At 35.1% G+C, this 17,118-nt stretch overlaps 1 protein-coding gene across 2 annotated transcripts; it reads left to right on the top strand.

Moving 5' to 3' along the window:
* The first annotated feature begins 521 nt into the window (after positions 1 to 521).
* LOC100818817 (homeobox-DDT domain protein RLT1) lies at positions 522 to 10,769 on the top strand. Of its 2 annotated transcripts, none has more exons than XM_006583772.4 (18): positions 522 to 1,718; positions 1,891 to 2,325; positions 2,687 to 2,766; positions 3,440 to 3,850; positions 3,960 to 4,040; positions 4,146 to 4,310; positions 4,406 to 4,628; positions 4,765 to 4,865; positions 5,367 to 5,453; positions 5,551 to 5,703; positions 5,788 to 5,943; positions 6,331 to 6,540; positions 6,619 to 7,278; positions 7,363 to 7,914; positions 8,068 to 8,688; positions 8,800 to 8,904; positions 9,012 to 9,275; positions 9,568 to 10,769. In XM_006583772.4, exons 1-18 carry the CDS (start codon positions 1,523 to 1,525, stop codon positions 10,411 to 10,413), a joined length of 5,346 nt encoding a protein of 1,781 aa, XP_006583835.3. In that variant the 5' UTR covers positions 522 to 1,522; the 3' UTR covers positions 10,414 to 10,769. The 2 variants fall into 2 exon arrangements, with proteins under 2 accessions (XP_006583835.3, XP_006583834.3); XM_006583771.4 differs by having other exon boundaries at positions 534 to 1,718; positions 2,684 to 2,766.
* The last annotated feature ends 6,349 nt before the right edge of the window (positions 10,770 to 17,118 follow it).

Genomic DNA, 17,118 nt, shown 5'->3' with positions numbered 1-17,118 from the left:
CGTCAACACTAATATTAGGAACTTGGTGGTCCATTAAAACCTTCCCTCCAACACTTTTAGTTTTCCTTAGAGATTACATATGGCTGCTATCTAAAAAGCCTAAAAGGTAAAGTCCTTTCTGACACAAGTTTGGTTATATGCAATTTTGTTGACTCAAATCTTTTTTATTTTTAAAAGTAAGCACTTTGGTCTCTTATTTACTTTTTTACTAATTAAAACTTTTGAATTCTCATTTTCTATTTAAAATACTTATAAAATAGAATCACTTACATTGTTTTCAACTTTTTTATATAATACTCACCAAATATAATATATAAAACTTTTTATTCATTTGATCCTCTCATGACATGTAGGAGGCAAATCGGGCAATTAATGAAAGGTCCAAAGGGAAGCCCAATTCTTAGGATGTGGTCCCAGGCAACATAGGGGACCCCACAAAACATAAACGTGAAATATGAAGAGATCCCAAGTCACTGAAAATCAACGAAACCGAGCCTCAGGCGAAAACGAAAAAACAAGTTTAAAGAACCAATCCGAAGCAGAGTCAGCAAGCAACTCATTTCTCTCTCTCTCTCTTCCTTTTGCTTCGTAAACCAAAAACCACACACACCACAATTTACATTTTATTTAGGAACAAAACAAGAACAAACAAAGGAAAAAAAAAAAAAATCCCAGACAAGAACCTCCCAAAAATGTTCATCAAAATTAATACACCACGGAGAAAGAAAGAGACACACACATGCAGACTCACAGCAAAAGCAAACATTTCATGTTTTTCATTTTCATCTTAAATAACTAAATAGTTTTAGTTTTAGCAAAAATGAAAATAAATAGCCCTTAAAATTTAAGATAGAAATCTAAACTAAGAGAAGATAAAGATTTAAGATAACAAATAAGAAAGGCATATTTTTCTTATCTTTGGCGTGTTATTGATTTTATAGCGTTCGTTAAAGTCCTGCTTGACAGGAACAACAAAACACACACTCTGACACCGTTCGTTCGTAAAAAAGAGAATCCAAAAAAATTAAAAAGAAAACGGATTATAATTCGAAGAAGCAAAAAAAATCAAAAATTTAAAAGGGAAATTATTAGTATGAAACGTGGTGGTGGAATTCTAGTAGGAGTAGCAGTCAAGAGCAACAACAACTGTTGGTTTATTAGTTTTGTTTTTCGATTATTAATATTCTTATCTTACTATTGTTTTTTTTTTTCTTTCTTGGTTCTTTTATTCTTCTTGGTTGTTCTATCTTTTCAATCCTCACAAAATACACACAGCTTTTATATTTTACCCTTTATCTATTGCTGTTATTGTTTTCATCCCTTGTGACTTTCCTTTCCTTTGCGATTACGAAATTGGGGTTTGATCCAGAGAGAGAGAAAGGCATAAAATTTAAGGAAGAACAGAGATTGATTTTCCATAGGAACCCTAATTTTCTTTTTCTTGTTCTTTTGGGGTTCTGCGATTTGTGGGGTTTTGTGAAGCGGTGATTGGAAAGTCTCGATCTTTGATCGGTTTTCGTCGATGGAGGGCGAGGGTTGTTCAGAGGGAGAGAATAATCGGAAAAGGGGTGGCTCTGATGATGATAGCAATGAGAATAACAACAACAACAATAACGGAAGCAGTGGCAAGATTGTGAATTCTAATGAGGGGCAGAGCAAGCCCAAGCGCCAGATGAAAACCCCTTTTCAGCTTGAAACCCTCGAGAAGGCTTATGCTGGTTTGTTCCTTGCACTCACCCCTTGTTTCTTGAATTTTTGCAATTTTCAATTTTTCTTTTTGTGTTTTTGTTTTGATATTTTTTGAGTAATTTTTGAATTGGGTTTTTTTCCTCCTCTGTTTTTTGGGGGGATGATGTTGATTTTGTTATATTTTTTTTTTTTATTGATTAGTGGATAATTACCCTTCGGAGACGATGAGGGTGGAGCTGTCTGAGAAATTGGGGTTGTCAGATCGACAGCTTCAGATGTGGTTCTGCCACAGGAGGTTGAAGGACAAGAAGGACTTGCCGTCTAAGAAGCCACCACGGAAGGTGCTGGCAGAGCCATTGCCGGATTCGCCAAGGGACGACCCCAGGTTGAGCCTTGAGCTTGCTAATGAATATGGATCCGGGTCCGGTTCAGGTTCCAGCCCGTATGCCCGAGTGGAGCCCCTGAATGTGGTTCCTCGGTGTGTGCCTGGTTATTATGAGTCCCCACAGGCTAAGTTGGAGCTTAGAGCAATTGCTTGTGTCGAGGCGCAGTTAGGGGAGCCATTGAGGGATGATGGACCGATTCTAGGGCTAGAGTTTGATCCATTGCCACCAGATGCCTTTGGGGCACCTATAGGTATACATACAATCATAGAAACCTGTGATCCTATCTTAACTTGTTAACTGAATGTTGCTGTTTCTTTTATATTATATGTAGTGTTTTACATTTCTTAGGTCCTAATTTAACTTGGCATGCTTGAATTGGTTTATCTTCCCTTTTCTCTACCTAGGCATTGTGAAAAATTCTGACATAAATGTGCTTTATATTTCATTTGGGTAACTTTCATATATGGCTTTGCTTTCCATCTCTAGGGGCGCTACTTTCTAATTTAAACAATTCCTAGAAACAATAGGTAGAAGTTCAGAAATTGTTTGTGATAGGTGCATGCACTTTGTTTGGCTACTGACACTCCTTATATATTTCTTTTTTGTAGCAGCAGTTACAGAACAGCAGAAGCTACCTAGTTTTGCCTATGACAGTAAAATATATGAAAGACATGATGCTAGAACAAATAAGGTTGGTTTTCTTTCTTCTATAATAGTGTAATCTTGGTCAATAAAATGAAACTTGTCTTGTATAGCGCATTGATAACAAATTTGGAATTTTGGAGACAGCTATCTTGATTGAGCACCTGTTTTAAATGCTCGTCCATCTTGTTGGTGTATAGGCGTGCATTCATTTAGTTCTGATGCTGTTTGGTCTTTTACTTCTTCCTGAATTACAGACTGGTAGTACCAGCTTGAAATAGGATACTTGGAAACTTTGTTTTTGATGAAATGGTGAATTTGTATTTTTATTTAGATGCTAATTTTGTACAATGGAAATGGAAAAGGACACTGGTGGTAAGGTTGGAGGTAGCCCGAGTTTTCATTGCTTGAGTTGTTAATAGCATGTCTATATTTTGGTGTTTCTTTATCAGCAGATTTTAGTGTTTGCTTGTTTAGTATAACTTTATGATGTTTAGTTTGAGTGCTTTTTGTCTTGTCTTGACATGCAGATTATCATTTTAAATGCTCTTTCAAGTTTTGATACAAATGATCCTCTGTCTGTGTTTTCCTTTACAGTACGAGGAACTGGAAAACCTGCTGCTATTCTTTGTTTAAATTATTTGTACAGATGGCGATGCTTATTTTTACTGCTTAGTTCCTTTATTTGAGCTTTGAATTGAAATTGAGCTCCTTCATTCTAGGCTTTGGCAAGGACATTCCGTGACAATCAATTTCTACCAAACAAGTCTGGCATTAGGTCTGATGCTTCTGGACAGTTCAGCCAATCTCATTTACACGATCCAATTGAAGGTTTTGTCAGAAATCCTCCTTTTGCACATGGAAATGAACATCTACCTAGAATTCATGCTACTAAAGGTCATTCTTCTCGTGTTCGTCTCTTGTCTCAACAAGACAAGCAATTGATTCCCTATCAATCTCCTTCTCGGGATGATGATGCTGCCCCTCAAAGGGAATTGTACCCAAACATAGCTAATGCTGGAAAGAACTCTCACTCTACTGGTCACCAAATTGTTGGGCCGGAAAATCTCCATGCTCTACCTAGTGTACAAGTTTTGCATAACAATGCTACATGGATTGAGAAGAAACGAAAGGTATCTTTAGTAATTAATGTTGCAATTTTGCTCAGTGTTCAACTCTTTTATTTATTTTTTTATATTCTTTGCAAAGGATGATTTTATAATTTTAACTATATTTATGTAGAGTGATGATGCCCACGATGTTGAAGCCCACGAGATGAAAATCCGGAAAGAGCTTGAGAAACAAGACAACCTCAGACGAAAGGTTTTATTGAATTCAGTTTAGCTTATCACAAATTTTTTTATAGGGGTTAAAAATGAATCACGTTCACATTCTTTTAACTATTCTCTTTTCCCCCTTCTTTTGTAGAGTGAAGAGCGGACAAGAAAAGAAATGGAGAGACAGGATCGTGAAAGAAAGAAGGAAGAAGAAAGGTTGATGCGTGAGAGACAGCGAGAGGAGGAAAGAGCAAGACGTGAGCAAAAACGTGAAATGGAGCGAAGGGAAAAGTTTTTGCTGAAAGAAAATTTAAAAGTAAGTGTTTAAGCCTTATGATGATAACCTTTTTTTGACTAATATTTAGACATCTGAGAATATTTAATCAATTTTCACATATTTTATCTTAAAAGGCAGAGAAAACCAGGCAAAGAGAAGAGCTTCGCAAAGAGAGAGAAGCAGAGAGAAGGAAAGCTGCTCTTGAGAAGGCAACTGCTCGTAGAATGGCCAAGGAATCTATGGAACTTATTGAGGATGAACAGCTGGAAATGATGGAGTTGGCTGCCTCAAGCACGGGGTTTTCCTCTATTGTCCATCTTGATTTTGATACTCTGCAACACATTGAGTCATTTAGGGGTGAGCAATTTATTTTTATTTTGCTGTTTTTAATTGTATACAATTGGTTTCTTTGGGTGTTCAGTATTTATTTGGAAACTAAAAAAGGGAAATGAGTTTCTGCTTTAAGTACTGAAACCATATTCTTATATTGTAGATTCATTGTGTGTTTTCCCACCAAAGAGTGTAAAGCTAAGAAAACCATTTGCAATCAAACCCTGGATCAACTCAGAAAACAATGTTGGCAATCTTCTCATGGTATGTTGTCATCATCTCTTTTGCTTCTTTATAACATGCACAGTGTACAAATTCCTTAATTTACCATTCATCATGTTCTCTATTCTGCTCTGGTCCTGACTCCTGACAGTGATTTATCTTTACCGTTCCTCATGATTTGAAATAGTAGATTAATGCTTTTGTGTCTGCTTGTATAAGATAGTTAAGGACTGAAGGTTGTTGAGGTTAAATGTTGTGTGTATGTTAGACTAAGATCAAGTAAACCTGGATATTTTCTTTTGGTCTTTTCCTAGTTTGATCTGTTATCTAGTTTTGATATTGCATTTGAAATGGTGCATCAGGCATTTAATTTTCTGCATTCTATAATTGAAAAGTTCTTTTCCTGTTATCTCGTTAGTGTGTGGAGCTTGTTTGCTGAATCAGCAGTTTTGTGGATGTACTGATTTCCTTTTGTACTTTAGATAATTGCTTGAATTAAGGCTTCTGAATTTAAGGTTTGAAATCTGTACTGTTCTATTTCAGGTTTGGAGATTTTTGATCAACTTTGCTGATGTTCTAGAGTTATGGTCTTTTACTCTAGATGAGTTTGTTCAAGCATTTCATGACTATGTGAGTCAGTCTAGACTTTGCTGGTGATTTCATGCTATCAGTTTAACTTTTTTGTGCACTCTTGCTCATTCTGGGTGTTCAAATCATTTTATCCCAGGACTCAAGATTGTTGGGTGAGATACATGTTTCTCTTCTTAAGGTGATAATAAAGGACATTGAAGATGTTGCAAGGACACCTTCTACAGGATTAGGAGCGAATCAAAATGGTGCTGCTAACACTGGAGGTGGCCATCCAGAGATTGTGGCAGGCGTAAGTTCAATGTGTTCTAGGATGTAGAAATAGTAGTTTTATTTAGTGGAGTCCAGTCTTGTAATTATTATTTTTTTATGTCAGGCGTATGCATGGGGTTTTGACATACGAAATTGGCACAAGCACTTAAATCTGTTGACATGGCCAGAAATTTTCCGACAGCTAGCATTATCTGCTGGATATGGACCACAGTTGAAGAAAAGAAGTATTTCTTGGTCATATGCAAATAATAAAGATGAGGTATAGTTTTCTTTATTTTGCTTTATTATTTTCAGATGTAGCTTTAAAGATTCCTGCAATACGTGAATACCTCCATAGTTTAATGATTTTAAGACAGTAAAATACAATTAAGATATAATTTCAGTTTGCTGATTTCATATTTAGCTATTTTCTTCACCCTGAACATTTGGAGACCTTTGTTACCTTAATCTTATTTTGCATGCATTCAGTTTATTAAGCAATTAAATGCTTTCATATGGGATTGGGGGTCTTAATGTCTATTGTATCAAATAAGTGGATTATTTGTACCCTTAGTACCCCTGGTACTTTCCTATATTTATAATACATATATTTTTTGCCGATAAAAAAAAATCAAATAAGTGGATTAAAATATGTATTTAAATGCAGGGCAGAAGTTGTGAAGATATCATTTCTACACTTCGTAATGGTTCAGCGGCTGAAAATGCAGTTGCAAAAATGCATGAGAGAGGTCTGTTAGCCCCTCGAAGATCTAGACATCGATTAACTCCTGGTACAGTTAAGTTTGCAGCATTTCATGTTCTCTCGCTTGAGGGTGAGAAGGGATTGAATGTACTAGAACTTGCAGAAAAAATTCAGGTGAGTTGCATATCCATATTATGTGATCTTTTGTATTGTCAGGTTTATTCTTAACTTGTTATGTCTCTTATCTGTCAGAAATCCGGTCTTCGAGACCTGACGACCAGCAAGACTCCTGAGGCATCGATTTCTGTTGCTTTAACCAGAGATGCCAAGCTTTTTGAAAGAATAGCTCCATCAACATATTGTGTACGTGAGGCATTTAGAAAGGATCCTGCTGATGCTGAGTCCATTCTTTCAGAAGCAAGAAAGAAAATTCAGATATTTGAAAATGGGTTTCTAGCTGGTGAGGATGCTGATGATGTTGAAAGAGGAGAGTCAGAAAGTGATGAAATTGATGAGGATCCTGAAGTTGATGATTTGGTAAATCCAACAAGTGCTAACAAAACATCTGAACAGTGTGATGATTTCTCATCAAATGGAAAAGAAAATTTGGGTCATAATGTTGAACTGCAAGGTGAGTTTGATAAGAATCTTCCTTGTTTTCCTGAGAGTGGTTCCAAGAATGCTGATGCTCCAATTGCTGTAACTGGACAATCTGGTGCTTGTGAAGATCTGGATGTTGGAAATCTTGGTGAAGATAATATGGAAATTGATGAAAGAAAGCCTGGAGAGTCATGGGTTCAAGGGCTTGCAGAAGAAGAATATTCTGATCTCAGTGTAGAGGAGCGTCTAAATGCTCTTGCTGTGTTGGTTGGTGTGGCAAATGAAGGAAATTCAATCCGTGTTGTTCTTGAGGTAAACTTTATTTCGTATAATGTATTATGTCCTTAAGTTATTTGTGGTATTTCGTTTATCAAATTGACGTGAGGAGTTGTTCAGGATCGTTTGGAAGCAGCAAATGCTCTGAAGAAACAAATGTGGGCAGAAGCACAAGTAGATAAAGTTCGTCTAAAAGATGATACTTTCAGTAAATCTGACTTTCCGTCTATCAATGGGAATAAAGTTGAAATACAATATTCTTGTCCTGTCACGGAGGGCAAGCAAAGCCCATTGCTTGGCATTAATATTGGCAATAATATTAATAATAGTGTGCCCTCTCCTAGCATTGCGGAAAATCATAAAGCAGCTTCTGGTTCACAGAGCCTGTCTGTTGAAAAACACTCTTCAGTTCAAGATCTTTGCACTGGTCCAGATAACCCTCAGGCTCAGTCATTTGTACAATATTCAAAAAGGTCACGTTCTCAGTGGAAATCTTATATTTCCCACATGGCAGAAGAGATGTATGTCTACAGATCCTTACCCCTCGGGCAAGATCGCAGACGTAACCGTTATTGGCAATTTGTTGCATCTGCTTCTTCCAATGATCCTGGTTCTGGCAGAATCTTTGTTGAATATCTTGATGGCAATTGGAGGCTTATTGATACTGAAGAGGTAAACTGCATAACTTATGGCTAGTCAAAGATGGAAATGTTACTGAGTTGTCTGGTGCTTTATTTTATCTTTAGGTGCCAATAGTTTGTGAATTTAAATGTAGCTTTATGCTTTGTCTTAATTGTTATTATTTTTTAAATCAATTCTCTACAGGCATTTGATGTGCTTCTTAATTCACTTGATTCACGTGGGATCAGGGAATCTCATTTGCGTCTAATGTTGCAAAAGGTTGAGATTTCCTTTAAGGAGAATGTTCGTCTGAATACTCAATGTTCCAAAATTGGAAGCATAGGTGAAACATGTGTTAAAAATGAAGCTGATGAAACAGATTCCAGTCCTGATCGGCATACTGGATCTGACAGTCCTAGCAGTACCCTTTGTGGCTTGAATTCTGACACTTCAGAAACTTCATCATCCTTCAAAATTGAGCTTGGGAAAAGTGAGAGTGACAAGAAATCTGCCTTGAGAAGGTATCAAGATTTTCAAAAATGGATGTGGAAAGAATGCTATAACTCACCAATATTGTGTGCAATGAAATATGGGAAGAAGAGATGCAAACCTCAGGTTGTCATCTGTGATATCTGTCTCAACCCTTATTTCTTTGAAGACTCCCATTGCAGTGGTTGCCACCAGACATTTTCCTCAAATAGTGGATTTAGTTTTTCTAAACATGCATTTCAATGTGGAGATAAATTATCGAAAAATATTTGTATTTTGGATTCTTCTCTTCCCTTACGGACAAGATTGCTGAAAGCCATGCTAGCTTTTATTGAGGTGAGTTGATGGTGTGCTTTACATTCTTAACGTCAAGCCTATTGCTTTCTTCATTTAATTTTAGAATGTTACTTTATAAGGGATATATTATATTCACTTTCTGATTTACAGGTATCTGTTCCGCCTGAAGCATTTCAATCAAATTGGACAGAAGATATTAGGAGGCATTGGAGTGTGAAGTTGAGCAAATCATCTTCTGTTGAGGAACTGCTACAGGTTTTCCATTTTTATTAAAATTTTATCTTCCATATCTTTCCAATATTTTAAAAATTATGAATCATTATCTACTCAGTCATTTCTAAATTTAACAATCCATTTTTCAGATATTGACCTTACTTGAGAGAGCATTGAAGCGAGACTTTTTATCATCAACCTTCTCTACAACAGGGGAACAGTTGGGTTTGAACAGTATGTCAAAGAGTGCTGCACAGACCTCCACTGATCCTGAATCAGTTGCTGTACTTCCATGGGTTCCACTGACCACTTCAGCTGCGTCTCTCAGACTTCTTGAGTTTGATGCATCCATTGTCTACGTACCGCATGAGAAACCTGAACCTTGTGAGGAGAAAGAAGATAGGGTATACATGGTGAGTATGTTTTATTTTTCCTTGTCTTCAATTAGACTGCTTTTGCTCGTAAACTTCTAATTTGGTATTACCATTAAAGGTTTGCTATGATGAGTTCTGCTGCCATTTTATATTTTTATCTCAAAAACAATGAAGATGAACTATTTTGTCAAGACATTCAACAAGCCGATTGGATGTCAAGTTTTCAGTTGTACAAGTCCCTTTTGTTAATATTATGGGGGACAAGGTGTGCTTGTTTTGCTGGAAATTTCTTGTGTTCACCAGTTTGCTTTCTTACTTTGTTTTCTCGCAGAAGCTTCCTTCAAGATATAATCCTTCTAAATCTAGTAAAGCGGCTGAAGCAGCAGACTTGGACCATGACGAATTCATGAAAGTTAAATCTGCTTCTGTGAAGATTGTGCAAAGCAACAATAAACGAGGACGAGGGAGTCGTGATAAAGGACGGGGTAAAAAGCTATCTAAAACCAAACAAAATACTGGCCATCGTGGTGCTAAGGTTGCTGGGAATGCAAGTCAAAGGATAAAACAACAGGAAGTGGGATCACAAGGACAAGCTGGTGGACGTGGTCGCCGAACAGTTAGGAAAAGAAGAGTGGGGAAGAAGGCTGTTGAAGATTTGTTGCTGGGCCATAGGGGTGCCACTCATAGCTCGAGCATTGGTAGAGAATCGTTGAGAAGCATGGATGAGGACTGGGATGATGAAAAGGCAAGTCCCGTGACACCCATCCACATGGGGGCTGCTAACAATAGTAACAGCATTGAAGAGGCTGAATCTGATGACAATGTTCAAGCAATGGAGTCTGATGACAATGTCCAAGCAATGGAATCTGATGACAACGAACAAGCTGCAGAATCTGATGACAATGGTCAAGCTGTGGAATATGATCAAGGAAACTGGGAAATAGGTTTTAATGGTGCCCCTAGCAGATGGAGTAGGGATTTGGTTGGAATGAGTGATGATGATGTGGAAGCTTCTGAAGACGATGATGACAATGACAATGTCATTGGCATTGAAAACAATGGAGAGGAGGATTCAGAGGTAGATGCTATGAGTGAGGAGGGTTCAGATGGTACAGCAAACAGAATTGTAAATGAAGAAAGCTCAGAGTCGGATGTCTCTGAAGATTCTTCTGATTAGAACATTGTTTTTAAAGGGAAAGGATCCTCTACATTTTCTTTTTTCTCTATTTCTTCCATTTCACAAGTTTTTGGAAAAATAAATAAAAAAACGCAGATGATACACACTTTATGAAGAGTATCATTATTTTCTCAAAAACTTAATAATTGAAGAAATGGATAGAAAAGGAAACAAACAGGATCTTTTCTTGTTTTTTAAGGCTGCGTTACATTTTTCCCCCTATATTGCAGCCAGCTTTACAAGGTACCTGAGCTCCAAAGTCACGGCAAGGCTTCATAGTTCATAATAGTTTTATGGTTGAATAGACTAATAGTGTATAATAGATATATAAACCCGCCCATTGCGTGGATTCTTAAGAAAATTTATAAAAAAAGTTAATATTATTATACAATCAATAATTCAAGAAAACAAGTCAGAATTTTGCCTGTTGCTTCCTACCGATAGATATAGTAAATTAGTAATGATCGTTAGATGATATACTTGGAACAATAATTGTTCGTATAATCTTAATCTAAAGCCCCTACACGGTATTTTTACTACTATTTAGCAAGCAATGAATCTGATAATTGTATCTTCTGTAAAATTGGCCATCGGCCATGGAGTAAGGCTACAAAGAATAACTTTGTTTTCTACCAACAAGCATTCCCAAAAAACAACTAATTGAATCTGAATCTCAATTTAAATAGTTCGACTCAGATTGACCAAAAGAAACAATTTTCAAACAACCATTTGAGTCAAAATGCTGTTGAGCTTCAGTGGTTGGTCTTTTTTATAGCAGCATATTTTTCTTTGAATTTTGTATTTGTAGTTGACCTTAACAATTGATGGCTTTTTCCTCACCTAAGAAAAATGCCATTTCCAAGTCTTTCGAATCTTTTAAACAATGTTATTCGTCTGCACGTTGGAAAAGAAAATAGTGGGTCGGCACAAGTGAGAAAAGAGGAGCAAAGTTCAGAGGTTAAAGCAAAGGAATAAACATGAAGGAGACCAAGTGGTGGTGTGGTTATTATTCAGTGTAGATTGTGGATTACATACAGTTTCACTAAACAAATGGTGATCCAAAAGGTGGTGGTGGTAAGAGAAGAGAAAAAATAGTACTTGTCGATTTATTATTGATCTCGAAGGATTAATTTTTTACTTTCGATTGGAAAATAGTCTGATTATAAAAATAAATAAAAAACAAATGCTAATAGTGTCCTAAGAAAATTGGTTAAGAAACTTAAAATAAAAATATTTGTATTGGGAAACAGAAAATTGTGTTGGTCATTATCTTTTTTACATTCTTTTAGGATTTACACAATAAATATATATATATATTTTAATTCCTTAATCAATGCCCTTGAGGTATTGAATAGTAAGACTCAAAATAAAACTATTATTCATCTCGAAGGTAAAAACATTTTCACTAAAAAATGGTGATCCAAAAGGTGGGTGGTAAGAGAAGGGAAAAAAGAGTATTTGTAGATTTGTTATTGATCTTGAACAATTAATTTTTGACTTTTTCGACCGAGGAATACTTTGATTATAAGAAAAAATGTTATTGATTAGGCTGTGGTTCCTATTACACTTATTTGGTCTTATTGAACTACTGTTATGAGAAAAAAAAATCAATTTGCAGTTAGTGTTTTCTTCTTATGCAGTATCGTTGTACATAATTGGAAAGATAAAATTCCTTTCTCATAGATGATTTGATAATCATGTATTAATCTTTCTTGCTGGCTGATTCACAGCATGCTGAGAAACAACTTAGGCTCCGGAGGAAGAGGTTTTTCTAGTTTGTCATTCAAATGCAAGTATTTATAGCATTTTATTTTCTGAAATTAATTGAAGTTCAAATGATTTTAGAAATAGGCATGTGCCTAGTATGTTTGGGCTATATCTTGAGAAGGAACAACTTCGATCTCCATATTTTAGAATCTAATCCAGAATATGCTGAATAAAGGATGGAAAAGGTTACTTCACAAGTTGAACAGGATTATATCTAGGCCATTGTTTATTATTTTTACTATTATCTAGCTTCTTTAATATACAAATTGATTTGTTATCTGCGACTGTAAGATTTACTGAAGCATAAATTGAAGATCATCTATACATAGTCCTGAGATTTTCCTAGGGCATCAAGAAAGCCAAGGTACAGTGAGGAGGAAACTTTGGAAGAGTTTAGAAGTTTGGAGAAGGTAACTGAAAATATTTTTCATGAGGAAACCAAGTTTGTTGAAATACACTATTCATTCCAATATTTTTTATGTTTTGAATCATTTCCAGTGAGGGGAGTTATTACCTTTAAGCTTAACAGTATAAGATAACCAAAGGAAAAAGTGACATCAAAGCCAATTGGGAAAAGGCGTTTCTTCATAAAAAAATAAAAATTGTTGGGCTCTGAATGAACTTTTTTGGAAGAGAAATGAATAGTCTTAGTTTCATTCCGGGCAAAATTTCATTTCAATTTATTTGTGCAATTCAAAGTCATGGGTGATTAATTTGAAGATGTTAGCAAATCTTATAACTTTTTTCTATCATCCTTTGATCAAACGTACAAGTTTTCAGGCTTCTACTCTAATTATCTTTCCAGTAATTAGTGCCTGGATGTTACTCACATCATCATATTGATAGCTGAGCAGACAATTTTTTTTTTTTATTACAAACGGGAATGTCCACCACACTGATCTTTATAGTGACAATTTTTTTTTTCTGACTTTTGCTCGGAGAACATATTATTTTTTATTGGTGGTTGGGGACAGATGTAACTGAGTTTTTACGGTTAACTGTTTTCTGTACAAAAATAATCTAACATTTTAGTTTCTGAAGGTGCATACCGTAACTAGTATGTAAATTAAGGAAATTTTACGTAAATACACGAAAGTATGATTTCTCAATCACATTAGTTTAAAATATAAAAAAATGTTTGATTTAAATAATAATATTAACGAATGCATGAGTAATAATCAAATATAAATAACTTTTAACTATTTTTATCAATAAAGAATACCTTTCAGACCAATAATCAGTAGAAAACAAGAAGAATTAAGTTTTTTTAAAAGCAAATCAAGTATTAAGTTGAGGTCAAGTACTTGTTGTAATCTCAACTAAATAGACACCACAACAAGCAAAAGGCAAGAACAACAAAGGCCAAATATATTAATAACCAAAGCAAAAGAAATAGGACGATCATGGGGGTGGGGGATGCACCAAACCCACGAGAGGATAAAGCGAAACTCTACCTGAATATGTAACAGGGAAGAAAATTTCTATCCTGTACAAAAAAGGAAGTGAGAATGGAGCGGCTAAAATCTCACCAACAAAAATCCTATGGTTAGGAATTTCATAATTCCTAATTAATTAATATGAGTTACATATTATATTATATCATTTATATTAGTTATTTACATTTAGATGGGTTCAATATAAAGTGATCTAATTCAATGAGTCCATTAGACTATCAATAAAAAATTTATATGGGCTTAATAAGCAGAAACTAGTTTGACCTATTAAAGGATAATGAGAATCCTAATAGGTTAAAACGTAAGGCATGATTATGGTCCCCAATACACAAAATCAAAAAATAGTTTCTCCTCTCTCCATGTGAAGAGAAAAAGAAGGTCCCATAAAGAAGAAGATGATTTGGTTGAAGAATGTCATTGAACCAATTGTTCGTGACCGCTGTAAGATTCCGTTACGTGTTGATCAAGCTCTATGGATCCAGGTATTCCTTAAAACCTCTTGATAATCTGACGTAATGTGTTTTGATGCTCATTTGATATTTTATAAGGTTTATTAAAAATTCCAACAAGTGGTATGCCACCATTACTGTTAGATTATTAGGATTTAAAGTTATTTTTATATGTATTATATCTTGATCATTTTAGTTATATGAATCCTAATTTTATTTTGGGGAGAAACTATTTCGATCAATAAAATTGTAAAACCCATAAATTTTTGTGTCATGGTCGTAAAGTTTTTCTTTTTTTTCAAATGAATAAAAGGCCTCTGAATTTTACGAGTTTGTACACAGTTTTTGTTTGTGTCGCGTGTACTTACATATTATTCTATTTGGGATAAAGGTTCTACGTATCCGGCGTTGATTTTCTTGAACAATATATATTTTGTGAGCAAGAAAGATTTTTTTTGTTTTATACATATAAGGTTTTCGAAAACTCTTTACGTCGAATATAAAGCCTCATGGACTTATATTTTTATATAAGATCATTGTGTGCGATTTGTGAATCTATATGTATGTCATTATCATGATGTTTTGTACGTGACACAATTTCATATATATATATATATATATATATATATATATATATATATTATTTATATGAATCAGTAATAAGGCAATGGTTTTTTGTCTTATATAAATATTTTTTTTCAACTGTTTTTCCTTCATGAATTAGTGATAGGCTGATAGTTTATGATATTCTTGTGGCTAGTATAAATTTTTGATAGTACCGTGGTATGTTCATTTTGGATGCGTAATTAGTTTACCATGATGTTGTTTTCAAATATTTACTGCTATCATAAGTGAGTGCAAATTTAACCATTACGGATCCTTTCCATTTATTTGTGTGTCCGGTAATTTTAATTAAATTGATTGAACCATTATGTTGCCAAAGCAACCTATATTATGTAAATTGATTTAACTAAATTGCATTGATGTTAGTATGAAATTATTTATGTAAATTGTGCTCGGCCCAAAGGAAGACACAATTTGGCCAAATAATAACATACATGCGATGATAAATATGGGACAATTATAAAGTTTTTTTTCATGAGAATAATAGTCGGTTAAAAAAAAGACTATTATTTGACAGAACTAATTGTCAATATTTGATCATTGCATTGAGAGTATCGATTACAAATTAATTTCTCTATCCAAAGACTAGAATTAATGTTGTGTTGGGTATCTTCTGATGGATCTGTTATGAGAAATATTTGCATGTCTTGTTGTATATACTTTATATGACTTGCTTGATTATTTGTGAACATGTTATTAATTTTTATTCTTTGTTTAGTTAATATTGTCAGTGTTGCAAATGTTACTGTCCAAGTGAATTTCATATCAATGCTGAATGGGACAAATTTTAAGGTCTGGAAGGAAGCCGTAGAAATTGTTCTTGGCTGTATGGATTTGGACTTGGCACTGAGGACGGAACGACCCATTTCCACTCTAGAAACCTCTAATGAGGTAAAAATTGAGAAGTGAGATCGGTTTAACCGAATGTGCCTTATAATCACGAAGCACTCTATTCTAGAGGCGGTTTGGGACTCTATTTTTGAGGCTCAAAGTGCAAAGAAATTCCTTGAGAAAATTGAGCAATACTTTTCCAAAAATGAAAAAGCGGAGACGAGTAACCTTTTGGCTAAACTCATCTCCATGAAGTATAAAGGCAAAGGGAACATAAGGGATTACATTATGGAGATGTCCAATCTCGCATTGAAACTCAAGTCACTTAAGTTACAGCTTGGTGAAGACCTGCTCGTGCACTTGGTTTTGATCTCACTTCCTGCACACTTTGGGCAATTCAAAGTGAGCTATAACACTCAGAAGGACAAATGGTCCCTCAATGAGCTTATATCTCATTGTGTGCAAGAGGAGGAGAGGCTGCAGAGAGATAGGACTGAAAGTGCTCACTTGACTTCGACCTCTCAGAATAAGAAAAGAAAGAAGACTAAGGGTGTTACGGAAGGGACTTCTCAGCAAAAGAAACAAAAGAAGGATGAAGAATTTACCTGTTACTTCTATAAGAAGTCGGGACACATGAAGTAATAGTGTCCCAAGTATGTCGCATGGTGTGTGAAGAAAGGTAAATTTCTTACTCTAGTTTGTTCTGAAGTTAATTTGGCTTTTGTACCTAAAGATACTTGGTGGGTAGATTCTGGTGCTACTACTCACATAAGTATGACTATGCAGGGTTGTCTGTGGAGCCGACCGTCAAGTGATGATGAAAGGTTCATCTTTGTGGGTGATGGCAAGAAGGTTGCAGTGGAAGCTATTGAAACTTTTAAATTACAGTTAAAAATTGGAATTTATTTGGATTTGTTTGAGACTTTTGTTGTACCGTCTTTTAGACGGAATTTGATTTCTATTTCTAGTTTGGACAAATTTGGATTTTCTTGTTCATTTGGAAATAATAAAATTAGTCTCTACCAAAATTCAAATATGGTTGGTTCTGGTTTTTTAATTGATAATCTTTACATGCTTGATGTTGTTAGTTCCTATAATGAAATACTGCAAATAAGTTCACGTGGTACAAAATGAAAGTTGAATGAGAATTCAGCCACCTTATGACATAAGCGTTTAGGCCATATCTCTAAACAGAGAATTCAGAGACTTGTGTTGGATGAAATTTTTGACCCTTTGGATTTATCGGACTTTGAGGTCTGTGTTGAATGCATAAAGGGAAAACGAACAAACATATGAAAATTAGGTACCGAAAGAGCTAAAGACGTCTTAGAACTAGTGCATACAGACATTTGTGGTCCTTTTCCTACAACTTCTTGGAATGGACAACAATATTTCATTATGTTCATAGATGACTATTCTATATACGGTTACCTATATTTGATACATGAGAAATTCCAATCCCTAGACATTTTTAAGACATTTAAGGCTGAGGTTGAACTTCAACTTGGAAAGAAAATTAAGGCTGTCAAATCTGACCGTGGTGGTGTGTACTTTGACAAATATGATGGATCAAGAGAACA

The sequence above is a fragment of the Glycine max genome, chromosome 7 (assembly GCF_000004515.6).
Source record: "Glycine max cultivar Williams 82 chromosome 7, Glycine_max_v4.0, whole genome shotgun sequence".
Classification (NCBI taxonomy): domain Eukaryota; kingdom Viridiplantae; phylum Streptophyta; class Magnoliopsida; order Fabales; family Fabaceae; genus Glycine; species Glycine max.
The sequence above is the reverse complement of the archived record's forward strand: the minus strand, read 5'-3'. Positions and strand labels throughout refer to the sequence as shown.

Excerpts from the sequence above, each read along its gene's own strand:
- LOC100818817 (XM_006583771.4), top strand. The coding sequence starts at position 1,523 with ATGGAGGGCGAGGGTTGTTCAGAGGGAGAGAATAATCGGAAAAGGGGT. Across the intron at positions 4,629-4,764 it reads ACACATTGAGTCATTTAGGG|ATTCATTGTGTGTTTTCCCA; the intron begins GTGAGCAATTTA and ends CTTATATTGTAG. Across the intron at positions 8,905-9,011 it reads CTGTTGAGGAACTGCTACAG|ATATTGACCTTACTTGAGAG; the intron begins GTTTTCCATTTT and ends TCCATTTTTCAG.